This window comes from Pyrgilauda ruficollis, unplaced genomic scaffold (genome assembly GCF_017590135.1).
Source record: "Pyrgilauda ruficollis isolate IOZ18807 unplaced genomic scaffold, ASM1759013v1 scaffold59, whole genome shotgun sequence".
Lineage (NCBI taxonomy): Eukaryota > Metazoa > Chordata > Aves > Passeriformes > Passeridae > Pyrgilauda > Pyrgilauda ruficollis.
In genome coordinates, this window is record NW_024527599.1 from 3,836,104 (window position 1) to 3,856,428 (window position 20,325).

Sequence of the window (20,325 nt, forward strand, 5' to 3'; positions counted from 1 at the left end):
TCCAATATGTATCTTACACTTTATTGTTTCTGTACATCAGGCCCCCAGACCAAAACCCACACAATACAAAATTTATACCTCAATATGCATATATCTTACAAAACTCCACTCTACAAACAGAAGCCTAGATCATTATTCAGGCTGGTTTTCTTGCTTTTTCACCCACTTTTACAAATTTGCTTCCCATTTTTGAGAGCAGTAGTGAGCAATGAGTCCTCCTAGGAGCTGAGAACACCTCTGCTTCAGCAGAGCTCACTGTTTTGGCTGCTGAAAGGAGCAGGGGGATGCATTCTCACCTTACACTGTTTAACACTCCCAGGTATGTCCAAAATCTTCATGTACCAAGGACATGCTACTTAAGGGCAGGGTGGACAGTCATCCACATTTAACATTTCAGCTGTACAGACAAAGGGTGTGTGTCAAGAGACCCACTGATCCATTCCAAAAGTTGTTCTCTTAAGGGACACACAACTTCTCAAAGGAAAGCCAGGAATAATAGGTAGGATAACCTTTTCTGTACAAGGATCTGCACAGCAGTGGCCCCTGGCTGACAGCCCAGGTGTCTGTGCCCAGCCCAGGGCCATCAATCCTCCTCCTTCTCAATGTAGGGCTTGGTGCTGACCCGGGCCATCTGCCGGGCCAGGTACCGGTCCCGTGCTGACATCACTGTCTCCTCGTTGCTCCTTTTGGCAAATTTGCTCAGGGTCTCAGGTGCTTTCTGTGCTTGTTCTTTCTCATCTTTCTCCCCTTCTTCTCCAGCTTTACGTTTCTGCTCAGACATTCCAGAGCTGGAGCTTCCCTTCTCATCCACCTCTCTGTCTTTTCCCTTTCTCTCTTTTCCCTGATCACTATCTCCATCTTTTTCCAAAGATTTAGGAGTACCTTCTCTCCTCTCTCTGTATTTCTTTTCCTCACTGCCATATTTCTCTCTCCTTTCCTTTGCATGATCTTCCCTTTCTCTGTATTTCTCTCCTCTCTCCTTCTCTCTGTCATTATATCTATCTTTATCATTTCTGGTTCTTTCTTTCTCTCGTTCCTTCTCTGAGCCCTTCTCCTCTCTCTCCTTTGCCCTCCTCCATTCTCTGCTATGCCCCTCCCTCTCTTTTCTTTCCTTCCCCCTTTGTTTATCATCTTGATCTTCCCTCCTCCTGTAGTGATCTCTACTAGTGTGATCCCCATGCCTGTGCCGCTCTTCCCTTTCCCTCTGGTGATCCTTTTCATGGGTTCTACTTCTCTCATAATCCTTTTCCCTGTACTGTTCATCACTCCCCCTTCTGCTTGGCCTGCTCTCTCCCCTCTGGTGACTTGTTTGGGCTTTGGTGCGTGGCTCTTCCTCCCCACTGGATGAGCTTGGTGACCTGGAATGCCTCTGGCTTTTGTGATGTTTAACCTCCTCTTCACTGCTCACAGAGTTCTCCCTTCTTTTCTTCTTTTTCAAATTTACTTTACTATGCTTGTGTCTGTTGTCATCATCACTACTGTCAGTTCCTAGGTCAGAATCAGCATCTGGATTATTTTCTTTCTTAGAGGGCTTCACTCTTTGACTTTCCAACGGGCATTTGTTCCTTTCGTTGGGTTCATCCTGACTGTCAGGTTTTTCTTCCTTTATCCTACATTTTTGACATTAGAAAAGAATAACAACATTAAAAAGCCTGAAATCTTGGACTTTTCTACAAACTGACTTCTAGTCAGGACTTAGGCAAAAGATGCTGCTGAAAAGTCTAAGAAAGCAAATCTGTCTGTGGCTCAAGTTCCAGGATTCAGGCACAAAGTATCCATACCTGGCTCACTGGTGAATGTGAGCTGAGGAATTTATCTAAAAGAGTCTGACTATGGTAAAGTATGTGCAGCCTCCATCTAAGGAAAAAAACCCACTGATTTGTGTTCCTGTGTAAGCCTGCTGGCAAGTTAAAGGTTTTCCTATGTGTTTCGTCCTTGTTCACAGCAAATAATTATCCAGAGAAGAAGCAGGTTGTGTGTTTTGTGGACAGAGAGAGGAACGTGGCTTTTTATCCAGTATTTCTGAAGATCTCACTTGTGGCTAGACAGAAATTAGTAACTTTTTACAGCTCACATATTCTTACATGCAAAATGCTGACCCATGGAGGGGGTTTGCTTTGTCATTCTCTTCTGACTGATGAGGAAATCCATGCTCACTCACACAAACCACGTCTCTTCCATTTAATCACACAGCTCCAGGAACAGCCTGTGGGGCTCCCTCATGAGTCAGCACACCACCAGTGAGACTCTGTGTCTGCTGAATGCTTGAAGGCATGGACAGCCTACGAACAACAACTAAAAACTACACTGAAAAGTCTCAATAATAAAGTGAGTCCCCAACTCAAAGGTGGGACTCACTTTAGGGACACTTCTGAGATCTAAAAATGGAGCTGTTTTCTCTCTGTATCCTGCTGTATCACCAGGAGTAAGAACAAAATTAAAATATACACCTGAGTTTATTTGAAAGCCTTGCTGGAAACACCATCCACAGGACCATTTGTTTCCCCTGAATTAATTGTATGTGCCCATAAAGGAAGTTTCCTTAATTTGTAAGATTAAAAAACATAATTTGAAATGCTCTCTATACAGTACAAAATCACATAATCCTGAAGACTTCATGGAGAACTCCTTTCCTTCAGGCAGCTGAGAAACTTCAGTGATCACTTTCTCCACTTGGGCTAAGAATTTACTTTCTAACAATACAATCTCAGATCTAGAAGATCTCTTGATGAAAGCTGCATTTTATTTGTGAAAACAAACACTTATCTAGTGACATCCATGCTTTAAACCTCTATCAAACGAGGTTTAACCTGTGTTAATTGTCTCGAATTATCAATTGCTGCATACAAAAAACATCCCCTTCATCACATTTATCCACAGGGCAGAATGTTACCATTTTAAACACCTAAATAATTCAGTCTCATGTCATTACTTTGCTTTGGAATGTTCACATATGCAAAATACTCCCACTGGATTTCCTATATATTTGATTCATATCCTTTTACCACAGTATCAACACTGAATTTAGTTTTATGCAACTAAATGTGGAGTGAGTACAAAGTGAAGAGACACATTCTTTACAGGAAATTCACAGCATATTCATTTCCTATGACTTACTGCTATACTCACTATTTTACCTCGTCTTCCTCATGATTCAAATGTGTAACTTATACAGATTGCTAAATATTATGTAAACCAAAAAAAATGTAGGTTAGAATAATACCAAGCAGGATTACAATCATAACTGTCCTCTTGATACCTTTCAGACAGTGACCCTATCCTGCTTGTTTCATTTCTGTGTCACTGATGATGATTAGTTATTTACCAAATGATTCAGTTAATCAGCTGTATGAAATCACCAGTTTACCTTACCACTAGAGTTTTAGTGCTCTGTCTAATCTTCCAGTGAATACAGAATCACAAACAGCCAGGTGCTGGTTTTCACACTTGAAACCCTGTTGGAATCACATCCTACCTGGCTTCACGGAAGCTGCATTTAGGCATCTCTTCTTCCCCCACACGCTGGTTTAAAAGATGTCTGTAGAATCCACTGAGATCCCTCTGTTTGGTCACATCCAGGTACGCTGAGAGAAAGAAAGGGAGGTTGGGTTTACTGTGCCACAAATACTCATCACATACAACTCACAACTGGTACACACCACCACAACTGCAATTTCCATCCTGGAGGTTTCAAATCCGAAGTGGAAAAAGCACAGAATGACCTGATCTGGCCCCACAGCAGGCCATGCTTGGAGCAAGCAGCTGGAACAGGTGACCTTCAGAGGTCCCTTCCAGCCCAATCTAGCTAATGATCCTACATCCTGTGCTTTACATCTATTCCTGATCCTGACCAGAATGTCTGAGGTAAGGACTGGAAACATCACTGTACCCCAGGCTTACGAGTCTTCCTTCAACCACTGACCCTCCCTCAAAAATTAAAGCACCAACCCAAACAGTACTGACACACAAACAAAGGAGCTTCCTCTGCTCCATCTGTAACACGTGCAAAGGAAGGTAACAGACCAAGGCTGATCTGATTCAGGATCTGCTAATCTGGTCCTCTTTGATTTTAATTATCTCAAGAACCACATAGAGACCACCAGGTGAATATAATGTACATCATGAACAAGGCCCTACTTCTTTTTCAGCACAATTATTTCACTATGAATCTCACCCTCGAGAGCTGACTCTCTTCTTTCTCTCTCCTCCTCCTCAGCTCTTTCTTGCAGCTTCTTCTTATAGGCTGAAGTCACAAAAGCCTCTTTGTGTGCAAACTCTCCTCCTTCCATTTCACGTTCCTTCTGAATTTTTCTTTCCATTCGCCTTTCTTGTTCCTTCTTCCTAATCTCAGCTGCTTTGAGGATATTGTGGATGTATCTGGGCTGAGGTAGAAGGGAAAAAAGTTACCATGCTGAGAGGAAATTGTGGTGGCTGACAAAACACAAATTGGGATTGATGGAGATGAATTAAGTTGGTAATGGAAGAAAACTGTCAGGAGCTACTCTAATGTGTTCTCCCTCTGACTGACAGCTATCCAAAACAAACTGCCATTCCTCTCAGACCCCTAACACAGCACATTTCACAGCACCAAGAGAGGCTGCTGTATTCATTCAAAACAGGCATCCCATCTTTGACTAGGAGGATTTTTACTCTAAATGAAAATAAATGTTGTCTTCATTTTTCATCCCTCATCCTCCTAGCTGTAACAGCCTTGCCCTCCTTTTAAGGAGTGGGAGGCTCCCTTTGATCCCCAGACCCTGACAAGGGTCTTCAAATGAACTAGAATAAGTAACCATCAAAGTATCACTGGCCAGGATAATCCAGCAATGCTTTGAAGTTTACAAATTAACCAGTCATGGTTACCCCAAGCAGACAGAGTTGAACAGACAGGATACATTCTCAGGTATTGACCTTTTTGTCATCATTTCCAGCTAACATTTTGGCACTGCTTTCTTTCTTCTTCTGCTGCATTTCATCATAAATACTGTCATATTCATATACTGTAGCATCTTCTTCTAAAGCCTTCTGAATCTCCAATTTAGTCTAAAACAAAAACAGGGAGGAGGAGAAGAAAAGATATGAAAATAATAATGAAATCTTTACTATTTTCAAATATTTGGTTCCTATATTATAATTTAAACAGATCTATAATATAAACTTACCCATCAGGACATTGAGAATAAATTTTAAATAGTCTCTTACCTGTTTCATTGCTTGCTTTTTCAGTGCCTCTTTTTGAAGACTTTCCCCAACAGTTGGCTGTAGGAAAGACACATTGCAGAAACAAAATTAATTACATTGACACAGGTTCTTTTTCTACCATTCTAATAAACAACTATATAACAGCCCAATTACAGACAGGTGTGATTCAGAAAATACGGAATTCTTCTTGCATGTCCATCAGAGATGTAACAGTCACAAGCAGAGATACTGACAATCCCATGAAAAAAGAAAAACTGTATTCATAGTTAAATACAAAATTCTGCAAGGATTTGGTATTTATTTCAAGTCTCATTTGTTTCATTAGTTGTGTATTTTCAGAAATAAGAACACAGCTAAACAGCATGTACTTCAAATGTTACTGTTTCTCAAGATAAGCATACTACAAAATAGCAATATGAATCTTTCCTAAGAAGAAACAGATCCCTGTTGAAAATATGTTTTATAATAACACCGTCTTTTACAAAAAAGCTTTGAATTTTATTTACTTTTTTTCTTTTAATTAGTTTTGACCTATACTACATATCTATCTTTTCTCAACCAACAGATAATAGTGTTTATTAAACAGATCCACTATAACGACAGGACTTAAATCCTTGTTTATGTAATTAAATATCTCTTAATCTTAAAAAGCAGAAATAGGAAGGAAAAATCATTTTGCATTTTGGCAGCTTCCCAAGTTTTGCAACTTTGACTAATACATGCTCTGTGTCACATTTAAAAAAGGCAAAGAGATCTGTAATTTGTTGTTACTGATTATTTGGACTAGAATTGGATACAGTCCCTTATTTATTTATTTATGTAGCTGGTTGGTTGGTTGACTGGGCGAAGTAGATAGTGGATTATTTAGTTTAAAACCTACAAGTATCCTGGCTTCATTCATCTCATGTTTACCTCTGCTTTCAATACTGAAGAACTCTTAAGTTCTGAAGAACTGATGTTCAGGAATAGCTTACAATGCTGTACTTAATTTTACGACATACACCTTCTTTTGAAAAGGCTATAAATGAGTCAGTATAAACCATAAACAGCCATTTTAAATTAGCATAGAACACACATCAGCATTACACAAAAAACCTCAATTTCCTCCTGGTTCTTGAGAAAGAAGATGGTCCTTTGTTTAACACACTGAGGGTCACCCTGAAGGTTTCCCCTGTGGGAAACTCTTACACTGGTTTAACAAAAAGGTACCTCAAGAGTGAAGAATCTCCCCTGCACTATTCCAGAAAGCAGGGGCTCGGTGAAAAACAAAACAGATTCTGCAGTTACATTTACAGAATAAGCTCTATTCCATCAAAATATTTGAAACCCTGCTTAGAATGTTTTCTTTGTCTGCCTACATGGAATAAATGCACTGATCTACAAAGATTAGGTAAACACTAACATAATACATAATCCTCATTATGGGACATGTGATGGTAAAGAAGTCCATCTGCCATTTCTCCAGACTGGCAGAAAGTTTACAGAAAACAAACATCTTCCCCAGTGGTTTATGGTGGACAATTTCCTGTTGTGCTGTGAGCTCTGATAGATGAGAACTTCCCGTCCTTTTGTATTGTTTTACTTATCAACTGCCCATTTATTAAAGGCCCTATAAGCTCAGCAATCTGTCTCATACTTTTTCCCTCCCTCTAGTCAAGCTATTCTTCTGAAGCACAAAGCTTATAGTTCAATATTTTCTGAAAGGAGAAAATGTTTTAACCCTATCCTGTGAAAGGACATAGAATCCATGCAAATCAAGGAACTCTGAGAAATGAGGCTCTCCAGTCCACCACTGCTACCAGACCATGAAAGACAGCTTGTACACAACTGAAAGGTTATTAAAAAACCCCAAAGAATTAATTACCCCATCTGCTAACATTTCTCATGGTTCTTTCCATTTCTTAGCTCCTTCTCACTCTAAAATGAGCTACTTACACCCCCATGTACATGGATTTAGGAGTGAATCCTTATGGCCCACCCTCACAGAGAACTGTACAATGCAAGTACAACCTGCACATGAGACTCCAGCCTTCATGGAGTTAAAAAACAAAAAATCACATCAGGCAACAGATTCCTCTCAATTCACACACAGTATGAGTCACGGCTACTAGCAGAAGATCAAGAGAATGAACACAAAAAAAAGTCATGTATACAGAATTAAGCTTTTCTGAGCACTCCATCGTAGTTTCCAGAAACCAGATCAAGGACTTCCTGAACTGAAGGATGCACCTGAACCATTGTTTGACACCAAGAGCCTCCCTTAATTTCACTAATCCATTTCTGAATCCATTTCTATTTCTGGCCATGCCACATTATCCTGTGGCAAGGAGTTCCACACCTTAACTACACAACTTCCTTTTGTTTATACGAAGCCAGTTACTTGGTAATTCCACAACACAACCTACTGCTCATATTATGCGAAATGGCAACATCACCTTACTTCTCTGAATTATTCTTGATTTTACACACATCATCTTGATTCTTTTCCACTTTCTCCTTCTCAGAAAATTTTTCTAGGAGCCCCTTTAACTCCACCCAGTCTTACTTTGCATGCAAGCTGTTGCAAAAACTCTGGTCAGCACCAGCATCAATTACTCAGCAAATCCTTTTAATCAGACTTTTCCTTTGAAAAGTAGCAAAGGAATGGAAGCATCCATAAGCAAAATCAAAAATCTGAGGCTACAAGAAGATAGAGTTTTCTGCTTCTTTTCAGCTTCTGCCTGCTTAAACACTCCATTTATCTTTTGGGTGGTCACTAAAAAACCCAACAAATCCAGCTGATATATTCACAGAACTGTTCACACTGGCTTCACAATTTCCCTCTCGAATTTAGCACCTACTGAGGTCTATTTACAGTTATTTTTTATCATCCTGTATTAACAAATCAGTTTTGAAAGACCAGTACAGTACAGGAACATACACTGGGTAATACTGGTGCAACCACAAACCAGAAATTTTATCTGCTGTACCACAGAGATAACTTCAACTAAACTCCAAAGGTAAAAAGGAACAATGAACATCACACAAGCCACCTGACAAGCCACTTTTTCCCAGTCAACACTGTATTTCCAGAAAATTTCCTTCCCAGATGCTCTGTTTCTTATGAACTAACATAAAGAGCACCTTCAACAACCAACAGCCATTAATGTACTTAACCACAAGGAAAAAAAAATCCAAATTCCTTCAGCAAGAGTAGTGGCAAAATCTGAGAGAAAAACGCATAGTAACGTTAAAAAAAAAAAAAAAAGGAGAAGAAGTTTGGTATCTAATATATAATCACAGACAAGTCAGGTCTGCAGATTTCCCAGCACAAACTTTATTAGAGTTCAGTTAAAAATACATAATCTCCAGACATTTGAGATGTAGTTCTGACTGATAAGGTAGCAGACAGGAAATGAAACCCCTCCCAAATGCTGCTCCTTATCTTGAAAAGCTCTGAAAGCATTACTGAACTAATAAAGTAATTCTGATTTTTTAAAAAAAAACAACAATCTTCTTTGATAAAGGCAGTTATGAGATTATTACTTTTTGCTGGGTATGTACCATACTGATGAGCACAACAACTTTTAAGAGCTTTTGTAACAGACTCTGACAGTGAATCTGTCAGCTTTTCTGAAAGGGAGGATACTTGAGATGTTAAGCTAAAAGCTGGCAGACAGCATCATATATTATATAATATTTTTACTAGAATTACTAACATTAATTATTTTGAGTCAATGTTTAGATATTAAGATAAAATGCAGAAGCAAAAAAAAAACAAGACATCTCCTAAGGGAGTGTCAATGTTTAGATATTAAGAGAAAATGAAGAAGCGAAAAAAAACAAGACATCTCCTAAGGGAGGTTCCCAAACCTACCACGCAACATTTAATGACAACAGATTAAATGAAGTTTATTCCTGGGATGTGGAAAATGTGGGGTCAGATCCTCAATGCAGAGAATGACCCCAAATCAAACCTAAGAGGGGAAGTGCTCCATTACCACCTCCAGCAGCTGTAGCTAAAGGAAAGCCTCTCTTTATAGCCACAGTGGAGGGAGGCACCTCTGAGGATCACAGCTAAGTGAGGGAAGAGATGGGATTTAAAACACATTTGTTTCCTGTAAGCTGTACTGAGGCAGTTTCATGTTGAGGGTTGAGTGGACATCATTAGAAAGGTCCTCAGCCCTTTCCTGCCCTGTAATACAGGACCTCAGACACCTTCAACAGCAAGATTCCAGATTTTCTAATGAAATACAGGCTGGGAATTGTTAAATTCAGGCGTTCTGTGACATAAAATTAACAACTGCTAGTTCATTAAAATAAAAACAGATTTTAAAATTAAATATTTTGGTGAGTCAGAAAGAGACGAAAATTATTTGATGCTTTATTAGCATTGTTTTTCTCCACCACACAAAAGAACAAGCATGGAGTGAAGCTCTAGGGAGGAAAGAATGTGTTTGTAGCACGGGTTCTGAAAGGGCCCCAGCCCAGCCCATATCCCAGCCTGTTCCTGGGCACTTCCCCTGCTTCCAGCAGCACATCCAGGTGGGATTTACACAGCACACAGTGCCCTCTGCTGGGGCAGATACACAGAGAGTATGGTGAACCTAATACTTAAAAAAAAAAATTAAAATTAAGGATTATAGAAAAGAACACTCTCATACAATTATCATACATCTTCTCTTGCTGTAGAACTTTCGGGTTGTACAGCTTTGCTTTTGTTCCCAGTATGAACAGCATAAAATCAATTACATCAAATTTGGGTGGAATGAGCTAAAGGATAAAACACACATAACTACCACACAGTATTTGAGTGAGACCTGTTGATTATTACTGATCTTTCTATTTGCAGGCATTCAGCAGTGACAGCCAATAAATCTCTTTACAAGTTACAGTTAACTCTGGCAAACAGATTGTCACACGTGCTGAATTTCTGGAAGAGTTGACAGAAAGTAACAAAAAATCATCACTTCCATGTAATGTGTACTAAAGAAAATACAGATCACATTTCACACTCAAATCTAAAATCATGACACACATGCTAATGACACTGCCAAAACCTGATGCAGCCATTAAGGGCTGGACACAAATAAACTTGCAGAATACAAGGCAAATTTCAGAAGAAAATTGTTGAACTGACCTCTTCATCTGACTCATCTGCAAACACTGAGAGCTTCTTTGAAACAAGATTTTTCTGTGGCAACTTTTTGGGCATAATAAGCCCATATCTAGAGAAGAAAAAAAAAAGTTACCTTTAACATCACTTACAACATAGCACATACCAAATAAAAATTCTGCCATTTACCATTTGAGAAGTAAAAGATCAGCATCAACATAATGTATGGAAGTTATATGTGAGCAGCCTTTGCAGCAGAGCACACCAGCCAGCTTCCCAGGAAAAGTTTCTGGATGCAATGACTGTCCTAAATTAGAACACAAATCCCTCTTGTCCAGAGTTACCCAAGTAATTTTCTTTTCTGTCTCAGAGAAGTAAGAATTTTTTTTGAAATGCCAACTGTTTAATCTGAAGTGATTTAGTCTTAGTCTATACCAAGCACTATTCCATGCCTATGTTCGCAGTGCTGTAATTTCATGGTTTGCTGGCAATGTCACCACAGGTGCTATGGCAAAGGACAAGATTTACAGTCAGATTATGTCGTGCTGAGATTAATTAACCACACACAAACAACTTTTCTGCTGACAAAGTCCACCTCTGTGCTAAACCCCCTTCTTTCGGTGCTGAGCAACCTCTAAATGGGGGGTTCCTCGCCCAGCTGCCTTTCCCTGAGTGCATCACTGAGTCAATAGCTCGCCACAGGGTGTATGGCTGAACCGAGTGAGGCACCCCGATTCTGGGGTACCACACCATCCCTGCGACCGCCGTTTGCCCCGTGAGGGGCCCGGAGCCCGCCCTCAGCTCCGCCTGACGCGGCCGCGGAGGCCCAGCAGAGCCGCGGGGGCCGGGGCCGGTGCCCGAGGGCGGGAGGTGTGAGGGAACACTGAGGAGATTCTCCTCCGCAAGAGTGAAAAACACCCCCGCACCCTCACGCGCCTACCCGCTGAGTTCTGCTTGTTTTTAACAAACACAGTTTTAAAGTCAGGCCAACACAGCAAGGCCGCGCGGCGGACACCTGGGACAAGCGAGTCCCCGGGCAAGAGTTATCCAGCGCTCGCCCCTGCCCTCAGCGCCGGTCCCAAATCCCCGCCGAGCGCTGCCCCCGGCCCGGCGAGGCCCACCCGCTCCGGCCCTGCCGGCACTCACTGCTTGCCCAGCGCCGCCATCTTGTCGGGCCGCCTCCCCCGCGCAGCCGCTGCCGTTCCGCGGCCGCAGATTCCTCGCGGCCGAGTCCTCCCCACGCACTTTCCCCGCCCGCCCCGGAGACCCTCACGGCACCGTGCCGCGGTCCCGCTTCGGGAGGGAAGCGGAGAGCGGGTGAAGGGCGCTGGAGGCGGCGGGGGATTTTTTTTTAACAGCTGGTTGTCGAGGGGCGAAAGTGCTGATCGGGGAAGGGAGATGGCGGGCGCTCCCTGAGGGGAGCTGCGCGGGGAGCCGGGGGCGCCTCGGGGCAGCGGCGGGAAAGGTCCCTGAGGAGGGAGAAGCCCTGAGGGGGAAAAGCCCCCGAGACGCTCCCGGGGCCGAGGCTGAGGAGCCGCGCTGGTACCTCCCCCCATCACCGACCTGTCTCTTGTTTCCCGCTAAAGACTGGAAGGGAGTTTAATTTCCCAAAGTGTTATTAAAAAGGTGATTCTGCCAAAAGGGACGTTATTGGAAAGATTAAATCTCACTGTAGACAGTGCAGTTGCTGTAATCTCAAGCTTTATCCCAGTATAAAAGCTTTTTGTGTTTTATAATAGCGTTGGGCTTTTCTGCAACGTGTTCAGAAGAACGTTACAAAATGCTGATTAACAACCTTTATTTAAAATTATTCCTTAAAGGTCCTTTAAGGAGACTGAACCTTGAAAATTAATGCTGTATCAGTTATGAGCCTCGAAACTTGGGAGCCATAAAGATGTCCCTGCCTCTTGTTTTCCCATCAAAATTAATTTTAAAATCCCGTAAAACTTTTATTAAGCCTTTAAAATTCGGTAGCTATACTGGCAAAATTCTTCCCTTTAATTTTTCTATTGTTTTTTTTCTTGGTAATGCTTAACAGACTACCTTATCATCTTAACTAATAATCCCCAACAGATTTAAGCCATTTTAACAACAAATACTAGTGCCTATGTATAAAAAATAGAAAATCAACAGTTAATTTAATAAAATATGTGAAACACCAGAATCACAAGGGTTAGATGAGAAATTAAGATATTTAATTGGAGGCACAGTAGAACTGGATGCCAAAAGGGGCTAAGGATGTTTTTTTTCAGGGTGTTGGCTCTTTGTGATCTCCACGAGCGCCTTGCAGGTGTGAAGCCACTGGCACAGGTATTGGGCTGGAGCAGAGTCCTGCTGCCACACTGCTGCTTGAGGGACACCTGGAATAAAAAAAAAAACAGCTGGAAATGCAACAGGGAAAGTCAAAGCATGAGCAGTGTTGCCACAAGAACAGAAGGTCATCCCCTCAGCAGAGTTTATCCTGAATCCAGTAATTCCAGGAATGATGATGCTTTGAAAAGCACACCCTGTGACAGTGACCTGTCAAGTGCTGACTTTCCACTATAATTTATCTTATTTTGTGGTGGGTGGACTGTTGTACAAAGTGCTCTGCTATATTTTAATGCTAAACCAGCACTTATATATGGAACTTATGGACATTACCTGATGTTCGTTTTAAAGGAATTCCCATAACTGTGAGTTATACCTGCATTCACACCCCTGATCTGACACTGCTCTCTCAGAATAGGTTCCATCCTGGAAAACCAACCTCTCCTAGCACATCTGCAGTTTCCAAAGCTACATTCTTTAATCTAATTACAGCATCCCTAAGTGTCAGAAAACTGGATGCTCTAGGCCTGTTTTGTTCTTTCCAGTGAATTAGTTTAATATATATGAGTACAACACATGAAAAGGAACTATCACTGCCTCAAGTGTTTACTCTTTATCAGCAGGCAGGGTACTGTTGATAAATATCCCCAGCTAAAGCAATAACTCTTGTCCACGTTTGGCTTTTAACAGGCCTCTCAGACTGGTATTAGATCATGAAGAGAGAGGTCTCAGCGAGAACAAGTAATTTCTCTTACAGAGATATTGCAAATAATAATAATAACAGCCTCTTGACTGCTCTGGCACCAAAAAAAGCTCACGTTCATTAAAGGAGAAAAAGACAGACTGACAAAGAGCTCCTGTGTATGGCCCGTGAGTACACTGAGCACTGGCAGATGGTGTTTATGAAGAGGAGGGATCACACTGTGTGTTCCTGTTTGCAGGTGGGTCAGTCCCTAGGGCAGGGCACAGAGGTCTGAAGCAGACTTGCTTGCCAAAAGAACCATCATTCTTCACATGTCTTTACATACTACTTGCCAAAAGAACCCTCATTCTTCATGTTTATTGGGAGGTTTACAATGAGATTGCTTGTTCTGGAAGGTTTCAAAGCTGATCTGCTCCCCTTTCCTGAAGGCAGTGAATTTTGAGTCTAAATTTACCAGGTTCATTTCTATTGACCAAAAAAGATTGCCGAAATTGAGGACCTATTGTTTAATCTATTGTGAAATCAATTTCTGAAGTAAGGCCCTTAAAAGCACTCAGCTGAATGTTGGCATTGACACAGTTTCATTGTTGAACTGTGCCTGGTAACTTCCTAATGAGTTTATGATATTTACCAGTGAGGAGGTCCAGCAGCAGCTGTGCTTGAACTTGCACAGATGAAGCAGTTGGATCAAAGCAATAAATCTCCTGAATCAAATTGTCATCGAGTTTCTGCAATGCAGAGAACAAAAAGATTAGGGTGTTTGTGAAAAGCTTACAGAATAAAAGATAGATGAAAAATATAGGAAATCTATAGGCAATTATTTCACTGCCATTTCCCCCTTGGCAAATTCCACTGCATCTTCTTGGAGGAGGAATAGTAGAAAGCAAACTCTAAAGAATTTGAATTCTCACCAGTTTACACTGACTCCAGCTCTCAATCTCCTCTGAGCCCTTCCAGTCTGGATGCAAAAGCAGCAGCACAGCCTTAACTACGTCGTGTACCAGAGCTGGGGGTTCTGCACAGCTCTTTATGCCAGCAAAGCTCTCAGCACTGAGTTTCTGGACACACTCACGCAGCTCCTGCAGCATGAACCGGTGGAACAGAATCCCTGCGTGCCTCAGAGTTGCCACACGTTCTGCCTCTGCAGTCAAAAACAAACCTCTCAAGAAGCTGCTCAGAAACATCTGCTACTCAGGACTTACATGACTGACTGACAGTCTGTGTGCTAGATCCCTGAGGGCAACAAGGTGTCTGCTTCACACCTTCGGTTTCAGCACCAAGTACCCTGTGAGCCAGAGTTAAAATCTGCCCATTCTGTTTAACTCCACTCTGCTAAGCTCTGAGGCTTGCTCGGGAGTAGTTTATATATACCAAGGATTTCTATTTGTCTTTCCATACTTGTAGGAGGGATACTTTTAATATCGTTTTACTGAGATTCCTAATTTCACCCCAAAAAACTATCTCACAGCTGTATGACAATACCCAGTACTTGTGTTGGTTCTCTTTCCTCTAGAAACCTCTGCAGGATCTCTGAGCAGGCAGCTTGGGCCATCTTTAGCATTTTCTGCAGCTCTTTCTGTTCCTGAGGTGGTAATTTCTTGTGCTGTCCGATGCTGATATCAAATATGCCAAGAGTTTGTCTTGATAGGTCATGGAGAGGTACTGTGATATGGTGTTCTCCATAGATAGAAGTGAGAGTGACCTCTGAGCTGTCTGTGCACTTGAAGAGGTAATCTCTGAAATGAAATGTGCTAGGATTTACAATCCTGGTTTGTTTTGGTGATTTACTTAGCGTATTTAAGATGCCATTTATCTCTTGTTGTTGAAATAAAGGTATTACATTACTAAATCGTAGTTTGTTTCCTTGAACTGAAATTTGCACAGCTCTAAGTATCATTCAAGGCATGTACACAAAGGAAAAAATAGCACTGGGAACACAATATTGCTTAATCAAGGTGATTGCTGAAAATCATGAGAATTTAACAAATCTTGCTTTAAAAGCAGTTTGCTGTTTCTAACTGCATTGACTTTTTTCTAGACAGTTTTATAAAAAGTAAGAACAGCTGCTGGAACAGCAAATGGCTGTTCAAGCAACTTTGACAACAAGGATGATATGCTTAAAAGACAAGTCTGAGGATCTTGGCAGTGGAAGGAAACAGAGAATTGAAGGAAATGAGACTAATATGGCCAGGAAAAAATACAGATTATTCTAAAGAGCAAATGGTTCAGTGTAGGCTGCAATCCTGCAAACCTTGGCAGCTCAGCTGGTAAGTATTAAGTCAGAAGTTTTTGCAGCCTAAAATCAAAGAGAAAATACTCCTCAGCCTTCACAGTTCAGTGCCCTGTGCATACACACCAGAAGCCTTGATAGTGAGAGAGCTGCAGCCAGACACTCTCAGGGCTGCTCTGCCAGGGGCTTCATGTAATGTGGCTCAGCCTGGTGCAGGTTAAGTCAAAGAGAGAGGGGACCAGTCCCTTTGCAGGTGCTGGAGCCTACCTGAGGAGGTTTTCCTCTCTGAGGAGAACAACAGGAGACCTGTGGATTTCCTTTTGTCCTGTGTTATCTGTAGTGATCACCTTGCACAGAGCATAGTTCTGCCAGAGAGAAAAGAAAGGTTTAGCTGCATGCAAGAAAGGAATAGATATTTTGAAGCTTGGAGAGGCAGGAAATGGTTTCTCATAGTAAACTCCCATGTACATTCAAGAGCAATGGGATTGTTTAAAGACATCTCCCAACACTGCTTAGCTTTATTCCCAGAGATGAGTGAAGAATGTGCCCTGCACCTCCCTCAGCCTGACTATTTAATCCACCCCAGACTCCGCACTGAGGAACACCCACAGGCCTAGAAGTTTCCAGTCTTTTTCCCATCCTCCTGCAGTCCTTCCTCATGTCATGTTTGTGTCACTGTGTCTTGACACATGAAAAGCACAGAGGGGAGCGAGTGGCCTGGCTATCAGGCAGCTAACAAGGGAACAGTGCTGAGCCTGGAATGACAACAGAACACTGCCAACATAAACCATGCTTATCAGAGGAAGCAGCTGAATTATGACTGCAGCAGATGTCATACAGACTTTGGGATGACACGGGATCAGTCCTAAATATTGCATATACTTTTTGTCTTCTTAACTCACTGGTACATGAAGTGACAAGCTTCCCAGGGCCTGAGTGCCTGCTGAAGCACTGGAATATGACCTGCATGGAGTGGGGCTGCTTTTACAAGCTGGCTAATTGGGAACTAGTCACTTCCTGAGCTGTATTTACATGTTGGCTGCTGACATAATTTCAGAACAAAGAGCTAATATATTAGCTGGAACACTCTCTTGTCCCTATAAAATACCATAATTTTGACATGCAGAGGATCTCCAGAGAGAACATTTCCCTTAGTGGAAGTCCCAGACAGCAAAGCTATGGATGGATGGATGGAGGGATGGACGGGTGTAGAGCTCTGCTCTATTGGTTGATATGCAGCAGCAAGCACTGAAGAAGGAGAATACACCCTTTCCATATGGAGAAAGGGCTATACTAGCAGTGCTCTTGAATTCTTTTACCTGGGAGGATGAAAAGAATGAAGAGGGATCTCCTTTACAGAGGGAATCTTCCATCTTTACCTTTGTAGCCCTTTTGTTGCATGAGCAGGCACAAGAATCTTGTGCAGGCTTCAGCTTTAATGATAAAACCACTGGAAAAACACAGGCAGCTGGAGATGGCACTTCCTCTCTAAAGCAGCCTTTGAGCCCCTGATGCTTACAGACCTTTTCTCTGCAGTACCTTGTCTGTGCCAGGTTCCACCAGATAGGTTGTGACAGTATGGATGCTGGGTGTCCTGGGATACAACCAGTCCAGAGCAGTGGCAGCCACTTGTAGGATATTTTCCCGCATGCAGATGTGGTGGTAGGCTTTGCTGAATGCATGACAAACTCCCTGTGAAAGCAGAATCCTCCAAGTGAGCCAGACAATTTCACACAATTTTGGAGAAAAAAAGCTGGGGAAATGTTCATGTTGTAACAAATTGCTTTAATCAGAATTTGTAAAGCGGAAAAGTGACTGTGAAATGTCCCTTATCAAATAATGCCCTGAGGTACTCAGTACCCGGTCACGGCCAAGTCCTTAAGCAGACAGAGCTGATTTTTAGTGGAAATAGCCAAACGGACCGGTAAGGTTGGCTTGCTGCGCTCCCTGCTGCCCACATGAGGCATCCACAGTGAGGCTGATCCCAAAGAGCATCCCAAAGAAATCCGGAGAGCTGTCACTTTTAATTATTCCATCACGTAAAAAGTAAGGTTTCGTGTCATTTTATAGGAATGAACACAAATATATGATTGAGAGCTTCAGGAAATAAAAGCTGCCACCTTTGGACTTTGTACAAAAGGTCAATTAACATCCTAGTCAGGAGAAGATTAAATAAATTATTGATGAAGTGATACCTCATAATAAATTTCAGATAAGATGCTAATCAACAGGATATTGACACGGTGCTCTCCTTACACCACTTTCACCATATACTGCAGAAGGGGACCCACAGATATTTTTGTAATTGTACATCTTACATTTACTCAGAACAAACATGTAAAATTCACAAGTTTTTTTGCAGGTTGGAGTAACAAACTGCTTTCTTATGGTACTCACCTCATAGAAAGTGATCTCATGGGTCAGAAAGATGGATTTATGACTCTGGTCCTGAAGAGTGTCAAGTCCTAGAATGCCAAAAACTCTCCAGTGAGCATCATACAGGGGCAGCACCAGGAGTGAACCTTTCCTCTTCTCCTCAGGGCGGTCAGAGTTCCAGAAATGAATGTTTCCATGATGCTGAACTCTTGGAACATAGATTGGCTTTCCCTGATCAATGGCTGCAAAGCTGAAATATAAATTTATGATGAAGTTTGTCATAAATTTATATTTCAGGAGCAGAGGAGCAGAAAACCTTTAGTGCAACAGTAAATACTGAAGCTTTGATCTCTCCCTGTTTTCTGGCATCAGAGAAGGAAGGTGTGAGCTCCATACCCTGACCACACTCAGCAATACCACATTTACCACTTGCATCCCAAAGGCAGTGGTAACAAAGAGGCACTTTTCATCCTTAGGACATTTTAAAAACATAAGCTAATGAATGGAATGAAAAGGAATACAGAAGCAAGCAGCAGTTACATTTAATAGGTTAGAGGCAGCAATGTTTAAAGAGACAAATATGTCTGGCTTTTGGAAATGACAAGTGAAGAAGCATGAAAGCTGTTTATAGCATAAACACTAGGGAAGAAAAGGCATTGTTCTCAAAAATATCCTGTGGATATAAACTGGCATAAGGGAATTAATTTTTAAAGAAGAAAATGTAGGCCCAATGCCACAGACATTTGCTAAAGGGTGAGATTTATTAGACTGTGAGCTAATCTCCCCAAGGAAAGGAGTGAAATCCCAAACAGAGCAGTTCTAAGCAGACCATGCAGAGTATAGGGACATGTATAGGATATTGGATCATGCCACAACAGTCTCTTGGGAGATTTCCTCTCTGGACTACTCCATCAGTGTCAGTTTCCAGAGCATCCCAAACACTGCCCCATACATTCCAAACAGTTTAGAGGAAAAGGAACTGGTATTTGCAGCTTTTCTTACCTGACTCCTTTCATGTCTCTGTGCAGTGCTTGGTTTAGGATGTAGGGAGCATCGTCTGCAGTGCAGGCCACGTAGCGCAGGAGAACCTGTCCCTGCTCTGGGGCGAGCTGGTTCTCTTCCAAAAGGGCAATATATGCACTGATCTTCTTGTTATCCCCATGGGCTTCCATGTCCTAGCAACCAAAAGTTTCCCATTACAGTCTGTACATTAGCCACTGGCACTTAATTAATGCACTTAGCACTTGTTTAATTTTTGCTGAGATGCTGCTCTGGATCACCGAGTTTGTGTGTCACCAACCCCATGATGTGGCTGTGTCTCTGCCCGGTGCACTCTGTGACAAACACAAACACTTGCTATTTTGATTGGCAAGGGAAACTGATTTCCTTTTTCCTGTTGCTGATGGGGAGGAGTAAATAGAAAAATAATCTCTAAATATAATCTGTGTCTAAGGAAAAGTCCTATGGATTTCTTCTCCAATAGGAGATTTCTTTAAGAAAAAACTAAACAAGTACCAGAGTTGCCACATTGACAAGTCTAGACAATACTGAAAGAACACTTCAGCTACACTGACAGAAGTTTGGCTTTGAGGAGGGCTTTAAAGGTGAGAAAAACAGCTAAAGTTGCAGCTGTAAATTAAAAATGAAACTATTTCCACTACAAATTAACCATCTTTGTCCTAAACCGACTCTGGTGTGTTTCATTTCAGAAGCTCCAAAACTACAGCTATGGATTTCCAGATCTGCCCTGAGTCAGCTCGGCCATAAGTGAGACAAAATCATCCCTGAGATTCCTTCAGTACTGGCAGAGCAAGGATGCCTACCTGGGACAGGGCCTTCATCACTGCTTTGTACACTGGTTCCATGCTTGTTCCGCTGGTCTCAGCTGCTTTCTGGATCTCCTGCAGCCATTTCCTCCTGGCTGAGCTTTGCAAGCTTGTGGTGTGACTTTGTTCCACACTTGTGGTCAGGAATCTCACCAAGTTATCCATAGTTTCATCCTCATTGTCAGTGAACTTGGAAGCAATTAACTCAAGGAAAATCTGGAATGCCTTTGGGGATAGCTTGCCCACTTTACTGAGCTGTGGGTATCGGGAGCAAAGCTCTTCCTTTGCTAGTAAAAAATAAAATAGAAAATAAGACAGGGAAAATTTAGTTGATTAATCAGTTTTGCAAAATTCAAAACAAGACCTAAACAGGCTCCAGCCCATCCTTCTAGATTTCTTTTTAGCTGTCTCTTACAAGGAAATCGGCACACTAGCAGGTAATCTCCAGTTTGCAGACTGGACGCATCCCTTTCTCTAGATGCCTGCTTCCCTCCTAGGAGAAGGAATCCCGCACAGCCCCGGTTTCTCTCCTGCTGCTGCTGAATTCCGCAGCCGGTCTGTCAGGGCTCTGCCCAGCCCCGGC

General features: G+C 42.0%; 2 protein-coding genes across 2 annotated transcripts in view; both read right to left on the reverse strand.

Annotated features, from left to right (window-relative positions):
- On the reverse strand, positions 1-11,478 carry NSRP1 (nuclear speckle splicing regulatory protein 1). Its single transcript, XM_041482831.1, has 7 exons — positions 11,444-11,478; positions 10,322-10,409; positions 5,203-5,259; positions 4,912-5,043; positions 4,175-4,382; positions 3,476-3,584; positions 1-1,610 (listed from the first exon to the last, which is right to left on the reverse strand). The coding sequence occupies exons 1-7, from the start codon at positions 11,461-11,463 to the stop codon at positions 584-586; spliced, it is 1,641 nt and encodes a 546-aa protein (XP_041338765.1). The 5' UTR covers positions 11,464-11,478; the 3' UTR covers positions 1-583.
- A 992-nt stretch (positions 11,479-12,470) lies between these two features.
- The window catches only part of EFCAB5 (EF-hand calcium binding domain 5), a 32,078-nt gene continuing 24,223 nt past the window's right edge, over positions 12,471-20,325 (reverse strand). Inside the window, exons 11-19 of the mRNA XM_041482677.1 lie at positions 19,740-20,029; positions 18,919-19,091; positions 17,938-18,166; positions 17,080-17,232; positions 15,808-15,905; positions 14,793-15,046; positions 14,222-14,451; positions 13,942-14,038; positions 12,471-12,657 (exon numbers count right to left, since the gene is read on the reverse strand). Of these exons, the coding sequence (XP_041338611.1) occupies positions 12,530-12,657; positions 13,942-14,038; positions 14,222-14,451; positions 14,793-15,046; positions 15,808-15,905; positions 17,080-17,232; positions 17,938-18,166; positions 18,919-19,091; positions 19,740-20,029 (1,652 nt within the window). The 3' untranslated portion in view covers positions 12,471-12,529. The remainder of the gene's footprint in view (positions 12,658-13,941; positions 14,039-14,221; positions 14,452-14,792; positions 15,047-15,807; positions 15,906-17,079; positions 17,233-17,937; positions 18,167-18,918; positions 19,092-19,739; positions 20,030-20,325) is intronic.